Below are 7541 nucleotides of genomic sequence, written 5' to 3'. Positions count from 1 at the left end.
TCGATAACCAAGAAGGGTTGTGGTCCCGTAGAAAAGTGTTTGACACTTTGACACATTTGCATGTGCTGTAGTTACTTAAACTCCTTGTAATATGGTGTAATTCAATTATACCCCTTCCATCTTTTTCTTTTTGTGTAATAGTCCCTTTGAAAGTTGTAGTTCACTAAATCACTATTCAACTCTAGCATAATATGTTAGATTTTGATAATTACATGTTCTCAAACCTCACATCAACTGCAGAAATGTTGCCCATGATATTACAGTCTAGTGGCACCTTGAGGGTGAAATAAAACTTAGGGATCATCAGGTCATGGGTTCGATTCCTATAAGTGTTTTTTCCCAGATTTATTGGATTTCCTCCTGAATTAGTATATAGACATTATTGACTAGTTGAGATGAATATGGTCCGATGGTTACGCTATAGGCATGATGATACTCCAATTGTCCGTCGGTGATCCAAATTTGCCATTAAAAAAACTGGAGAAATGTTGTTATAATGGATGAAGTTCCAACAGATATATATAAAATAGATTTGTACATATATACAGGGCCTAATTCCAGATCTTTAGCAATAGAAAGTATATCTTTATGATCCAATTTCCTAATAATTAGGGAGACTCTTGATAAAGAGATAAAACTTTATGAAAGATTTATGACCTATTTGTTTTAATAGTATTGAGCTTTAATGATCGCTAATGTTCGTATGACCTATTCACATCACACAAACATTAAGCTCACTAGGGATGAGCTCGGTACCGTACTGGTATTGAACTATAGTGATATTGAAAATACATATTCTAAAAATCGTCAAAATGGGTACCGGTACGGTACGGTATTAGAAGGTAACAAGTGGGTAAAAGCCGTACCATTCATACCGAACAAAAAGTACCGATCCCGAAAAACGCCAAAAATGGGTACTGAATTGGTACCAAAAGTCGATCGGTACAGTATGTTTTGATACTGGAATTTTTCGGGTACACGGTACGATTACTCATTCCTAAACTTCACAGTGTTGACTTGTAATCTTCATTTTGCACCACTACAATGATGTATATTCTTTCATTTGGTCCTAGCCTTTGACTTAAACTAAAGGGCCTGTGTTTAGAATAAATAGCAAGATTAAGAGTTTGGTTTCAAATTGACCAATAAATGATTATTAGATAGGCTTGTTGAAAGCTATTTTGAAGCATAGAACCTTAAGAAAATTTATAGGATTAGCAGAAAGTAAAAACTTATACTGATTCACATTATAAAACCGGTAGTAACATATACATAATAAAGATTTATAACAATTCACACATCATTCATAACAAGTTACACATCAGTATGATATTTCATGATTGTTTATTCTATGCTAACCCAGAACACTAAAATAACCTTGTTAGCCAACCACCTCGTGAATAATTCAATAGCAACATATATCAAATTAAGCAACATACAATCAACTTTTACATTCCCAACCAGTCAACGAACATAAGGATCCAACATCATCATCATCATCATACTCACTAAATTCCACCAATAACAAAGCTAAGGTAGGGTCTGAAGAGGGTAAGGTGCTGTTTGTTTTTTCTTCTTGAAAACCTCTTCTGCTGCAGGCCACATCTGCAGGCATCTGCAGGAGAAGAGGTGGACCAAATGTCTTCAGTCTGTAAGGAGAAGAGGGTTTGTTTTTTCTTTTATATAAAACCTCTTCTTCTTCTTCTAGGTTTTAACACACACCACACAGACAATCTGCACCTCCACTCTCTCTCTACTCTCTCTCTACAATCTGCACCACCGCCATCATCACCACCGCCACCACTTCACCACCGCCATCATCACAACCACCGTCACCACCTCCACCGCCATCATCACAACCACCGAGCCTGCAACGAATCGAACAAAACGACCGTCACCACCTCCGCCTTCACACCTGGCCGGAGTCGCTGAACATGAGGTCGACCGGACTCGCTGAACTTTGATCGATTTGGGGTGTTCGTTTCCGATCGATTTAGGGTTTTCGATTTTAGGGTTTTCGTTTTGGGGGTTTTGATGTGGGGGTTTTGTTTGTGATGTTGATGATGATGTCGGAGGTGGTGGCGGAGTGGAGGTGGAGCAGAGGTGATGGCGGAGTGGAGGCTGGAGCAGCGGAGGTGGTGATGATGATGATGGCGGAGCAGTGGTGGTGGTGGCGGAGCAGCGGAGGTGGTGGCGGAGTGGAGGTGGTGGTGGCGGAGCAGGGGTGGTGATGATGATGATGATGGTGGCGGAGCAGTGGTGGTGGTGGCGGAGCAGGGGCGGAGCATGGGTGGAGGTGGAGGTGGTGCCAAGAAGAGGTAAAACTCTTCTTGGAGAAGCTTTGGTTTTATCACTTTCCTCGTGAAGAGGTTGTGGAGAGACAGGAAGCACTTCTCAAAAAAAAAAAAAAACACTCTTTTGAGGCTAAACATCTTCCCGCGTCTGCACGGTGCAGACAGAAGAGGCAGGAAGCTCTTTTTGAAAAAAAACAAACACCACCTAAGATGTAGACAGCCTTACCTCTACCCATTGGAATAGAGAGGCTGCTTCCAGAGTGATCCCCGACTCAATGGTAGTTTTGTATCAAGCCTTGGACATAAGGCACATAACACTCGACAATTAAGACAAAGACCAATTAGTGCATGTATTCCCTTGTCTTTCAGCTATCAATGCCATCACATGATGCATGATTACCATCCCCCTCTTTTAACGTTATTTTCACGAAATTAGTAAAATAACGTTAAAATTAGTGCACTTTCACTTTTGCACTCCGAGCCCCCACACATATATACATTATATGTGCATACCGCAAGCGGGGCGTAAACATAAGGATCCAACACATGATCACAAATGTTACAAGCTTAAAACATAAGGATCTGCAATACACAATTTGAAAACCCAAGGGACTAAACCCAAACATAATAACACAAAAGCAAGCAACATAATTCCATATTATTCCATTCCATATTATAATAACAACTCCATTGATGACTATGAAAGCTTTCCCTTACTTTTTACCACCAAAAACCCTCACACACTAACTATGTGCATCTGCACCTTCATTCCAATCCACAGATCCATAATTCTCGCAGTATTCTGAGCATCTTGTTCCACAATCAGATCACACACAACAACAAAATCAACAACAATCAGTTATCTGATCTGCAACAATGCTAGACGGATTGTTAGGTCGCAACGGCTTCAGTTCCAAATGGTTAGAAATCTGTTCATATAATCTGTATGTTTATTGTTTACTGTTTACTTGAATTAGCGACTAATTAGTGACGAAATCGTGTGCGATTTTGAAGCAAATCGTTGATTAAGCCGACGAGGACGCGAATAGCGGCGTTGCGGAGGAGAGAGGAGGCGAAACAGAGGTTTTTGAAGGAAGATCTTGCGAAATTGCTGGCTAATGGACTTGATGTTAATGCGTATGGAAGGGTATTGGTTCTGATTTTTGAGTTTTATTGTTTATTTTAGGGTTAGATGAATTGACATTTGGTGGTATTGATGTTAGTTTGTGTGTTGGTGCCTTTGTTTGATGAATTGAAGAGATTAGGGTTTTGTTATGTGTATCATGTGGTGATTGTTAATTTGAAGTGTGATCCAGTACTTTTAATTTAGTTATATAGTGATAGAGAATGTCTTATAGCATAGAACTTAATGTGGAGTGGATTGCATGTTGCAGCTAAGGTTGTTTCTGTTATTGGAGAGCTTAATGTTGGATAATCATGTTAAGTTACTTTCTGTTGCTGTTTAGGCATGTTTGCTAAACTCGTCATTGAAGTTCTTTGCGTCATCATTCGTTTTCTTTTCGGTTTTGCCAGTTGTTTTCTTTGAATTTTCTTACGGAGAGCCCTATTTATGTTAATTCTCTGGTCATAGTTGTTGAAGGCGCAAAGCGCACTCAAGGCACAAAGGGTGGGCCTTGGGCCTCAGTGCAAGGCGCTTAAAAAGCGAGGGCTTTTTTAGGTGAGGCGTATAGTATAAATACTATTTTAGTGGTTTTAGACAACTTTTAGGCTTTTTAGGTAAAGATTACATTGTTTTGGGTTGATTTAGGGGTTTTAGACAAGTTTTAGGCTTTTTAGGGCAAGATTACGTTGTTTTAGGTTGATTCCAAGCTTGTTTAGGGTTGGTATAATTGTTTTAGACCTGTTCAGACAATTTTTGGCTGGAATTTTGTCGGAACTTGGCCTGGAAAATGCGCCTGAGGGCTTTTGAAGCGAAGCTAGAAGGCTTTGCTGGGCCTGAAAAGTGGGCCTAGGCGTGCGCGCCTGGGTGAGCCTTGACAACAGAGGTTCTTTATAGTATGCTCACAGTAGTGATTATTTCTTTAAGCATGTCTCTATCTTCAGTGGAGGAATCAAAAGTTGTTAAGTAGTGTGTAGAGATCAGAGAAGAGTCATGAAAGTCGAAAGGAGGTATCTGGTCCACATAAGAAAGTGAATAAAACGGATACAAGTCCAATTTTTAATCGGATGGTCACATTTATGTTGGAATTATGTATATGGGTATGCTTGTTTTTTATTTCCTTGTTATAATAATCTCTAACTAGAGTTCTGTTTCATGCGAGATGGTGATACAGACAGAAGAGTTTATCGCTGGATTGAATCTCTTAGCCTGTTATACATTTCTTGACCAGTCATGTGAGTATATATTGAAGCAGCTGTCAGTCATGCAGAAACTAGGGTATGAAGACAGAGTGAAGCTATACTTTATTTCACTTGTATATTCTTATGACATATCTGTTACTTGATTTATGTAGGCAATGTCCAGAAGAATGCAGAGAGACCGTTTCATCCTTGATGTTTGCTGCTGCAAGGTTTTCTGATCTTCCCGAATTGCGTGACCTCAGGAACGTATTTCAAGAAAGATACGGGAATGGTTTAGAATGCTACGTTAATCAAGTGGTAGGTTTCCAGATCTTAAATGAACAAATGAGTATTTATCTGAACCAATCTCCTTACACGCATCTAATTGGCTTGTCGGTTTATGCTAGTTTGTTGAGAAGTTAGCCTCTAAACCTCCAGCGGTGGAGAAGAGAATAAAGCTACTGCAAGACATAGCATCAGAGCTTTCGATCCGGTGGGATTCTAAGGGATTTAAACAAAGAATGGAGAAACCGTCCACACTTGCTCAGGTATGGTTCTTGTTTGCAAGTTGTATTTGATGTCGTTTCCACTTTCTCTAATTTCGTTCTAAACAAATTGCAGGCGCTTGGATCTGTGAGTGGCAGTGATGATGAGCACAAACCGCCAAACGGAAACAATATCTTCCGGAAAAACGATCAGCGTTCCAAAGAAAGAGTAGAACATGCTCACCAAGGACCAACATTGCACGGTGATGGAATCGTAAACGTTAGGAGGAAAGATGCGTTGGACGGTCCGGTTTTGAGAAGAGAAGAAAAACATCATAAAGAAAGAACAAAACATCATGATGTGGTGGACGGTCCGGTTTTGAGAAGAGAAGAAAAACGTCATAAAGAAAGAACAGAACATCACGATGACGGGAATGGATATGGAAGGAGGAAAGAGGCGTCGGACATTTCGAATGTGGAAACAAACAAAAAACATGGCTACAAACACGAGAACCTCATCGGAAATCCAGAATCTAATCTCAAGAAGAATATATTTGAAAAGAATGACAAAATTCCCAAAGTTTTAGATGATGATAGGGTGATGAGAGAGAGAAAAGAAAGAAATGGTCATAAATACGAGCTAGAAACTAATGAGACCAGAGATAATAATGTGTTGGACGGTTCGGTTTTGAGAAGAGAAGAAAAACATCACAAAGAAAGAATATATCATCACGATGACTCGAGAAGAGAAGAAAAACATCATAAAGAAAGAATATATCATCACGATGATGGGAATGCATATGGTAGGAAAAAAGAGTTGTCAGACATTCCCTATGTGGAAACAAACAAAAAACATGGCTACAAACACGAGCCAGAAACTATCGAGAAGAACATATATGGACACAATGACCGAGGAAGAAAAGAAAGAAATGGTTATAAACATGAGCCAGGAACTATGGAGACCCGAGACAAAACGAGAAGTCCAACAAGAGAAAAAGAAGCCGGTGAAAAGTCAACAGGGAAAGTCAAGGACGAAGACGCGATTAGGTCAAAGTCAACCTACAATAGTTCTCTTCCGCCACCATATGTCAAGTTAAACATCCCACCACCATACAGTAAGCCTCACAACGCATCAAACTCAGAAAAGATGAAAGAAGAAGCAGAACATGACATTATGCAGTTACCTAAACCGAAATCAGTTAGGAGAAAGCACAGGCACAAGCACTCTAAATCCTCATCCGGTCATGAAGATATTGGAAGCTCAGAAGACGCCCGCATCGTTAAACGAATTTCAAGTAGCAAAAGAAAAGACCGAAAGGGTTTACAAATACTATTTGATGACGAGCAATACCGTAGCCATCGGGACGACGAGGAGAAAATGATGGATAAGTTATTGTTACATTATAGTAAGAAACCATCATCAGGTTATGATATCGAGAAGTTAAGACGAAAGAAAAACCGATCCAACATGAATAGCAAATCACCATCTCCACATCACAATGATGCAGAAATGAGTGTCCCCCCTACACGATCGATCTCTCTTCCTCATGAAAGTGGTGAAGTGGAACCAAAGAAAGTGTATGCTCGTGCCAACTCATTTCAGCCCGATAATCAGGCGAAACACGTGCACCCGAAGTTACCAGATTATGATGATCTGGCAGCCAGGTTTGCAGCACTACGAGGGAGGTAGATGTTCAACTTCTATGATTTAACTGTCATAATTTCATGGACGGGTTGGTGTGTTTTTTATTATGAAAGCCGGGAAATTAAATTTATTCATATTGTATGTAGAGTTGTTTCGGTTGTATTTGTAACAACATTTAATTGTGTTTTGGTAATATGATACAACATTCATGATCCACACATGTTATATGTGCAAGCTCAGTTTAGTATCTTTCTGCATCCATAACATGTTGAATGAATCATGAATCTTATATCAAACGAGAACTAGGGGTGTTTATAGTTCGGTTTGATCAGTTTGACAAAAGTTTTGGGCTGAGTAGAATTTCAAATTTTGATGTTTTTGACATCTAGTTTTACCAAATATATTATAACCGGTAGTGTGAACTCAGGAGGTGTTTTGCTGTCAACAACTTGTAGCCAACCATCTGGTTGGTACGTAGCGTAAGTCATAATCATCTGACAGTTAAGATACGATTAGTTAATATTATATTGTCGAGTTTTACTATAAAAATTAAAAAAATAAAACATCCAATCATTTTATCAATCACCAAACAACGACTTTTAAACCACCAACCAACCTCGTTTACTTAAAAAAAATTTAACAACCAATCACCAACCATAAGACGGATATCAAAAGACAAGTTCGTTGTCCATCACCTTTACCAAAAATTGGTAATGACTCAAAACATTCTGTTCCAAGAGTAAAGAAAGGAAATCTTTTTATAATGACAACCCCCCTCCCCCATAAAATGTACTAAATTTCACCTGGTGTCCACTT

The 7541-nt window shown here is 39.3% G+C and overlaps 1 protein-coding gene across 1 annotated transcript; it reads left to right on the top strand.

The window, feature by feature from the left end:
• Positions 1 to 2961: 2961 nt before the first annotated feature.
• Positions 2962 to 6941, top strand: LOC110865593 (glutamic acid-rich protein). Its single transcript, XM_022114884.2, has 6 exons — positions 2962 to 3214; positions 3309 to 3441; positions 4589 to 4692; positions 4769 to 4913; positions 5003 to 5143; positions 5217 to 6941. Exons 1-6 carry the CDS (start codon positions 3171 to 3173, stop codon positions 6768 to 6770), a joined length of 2121 nt encoding a protein of 706 aa, XP_021970576.1. The 5' UTR covers positions 2962 to 3170; the 3' UTR covers positions 6771 to 6941.
• Positions 6942 to 7541: the final 600 nt, after the last annotated feature.

This window comes from Helianthus annuus, chromosome 6, assembly GCF_002127325.2.
Source record: "Helianthus annuus cultivar XRQ/B chromosome 6, HanXRQr2.0-SUNRISE, whole genome shotgun sequence".
Taxonomy (NCBI): Eukaryota; Viridiplantae; Streptophyta; class Magnoliopsida; order Asterales; family Asteraceae; genus Helianthus; species Helianthus annuus.
This window is presented reverse-complemented; position numbering and strand designations above follow the sequence as displayed.

Coding starts and splice junctions, on each gene's coding strand:
- LOC110865593 (XM_022114884.2), top strand. CDS start 3,171: ATGCTAGACGGATTGTTAGGTCGCAACGGCTTCAGTTCCAAATG. Junction 4,693..4,768: donor TCAGTCATGCAGAAACTAGG/GTATGAAGACAG, acceptor TGATTTATGTAG/GCAATGTCCAGAAGAATGCA. Junction 5,144..5,216: donor AACCGTCCACACTTGCTCAG/GTATGGTTCTTG, acceptor AACAAATTGCAG/GCGCTTGGATCTGTGAGTGG.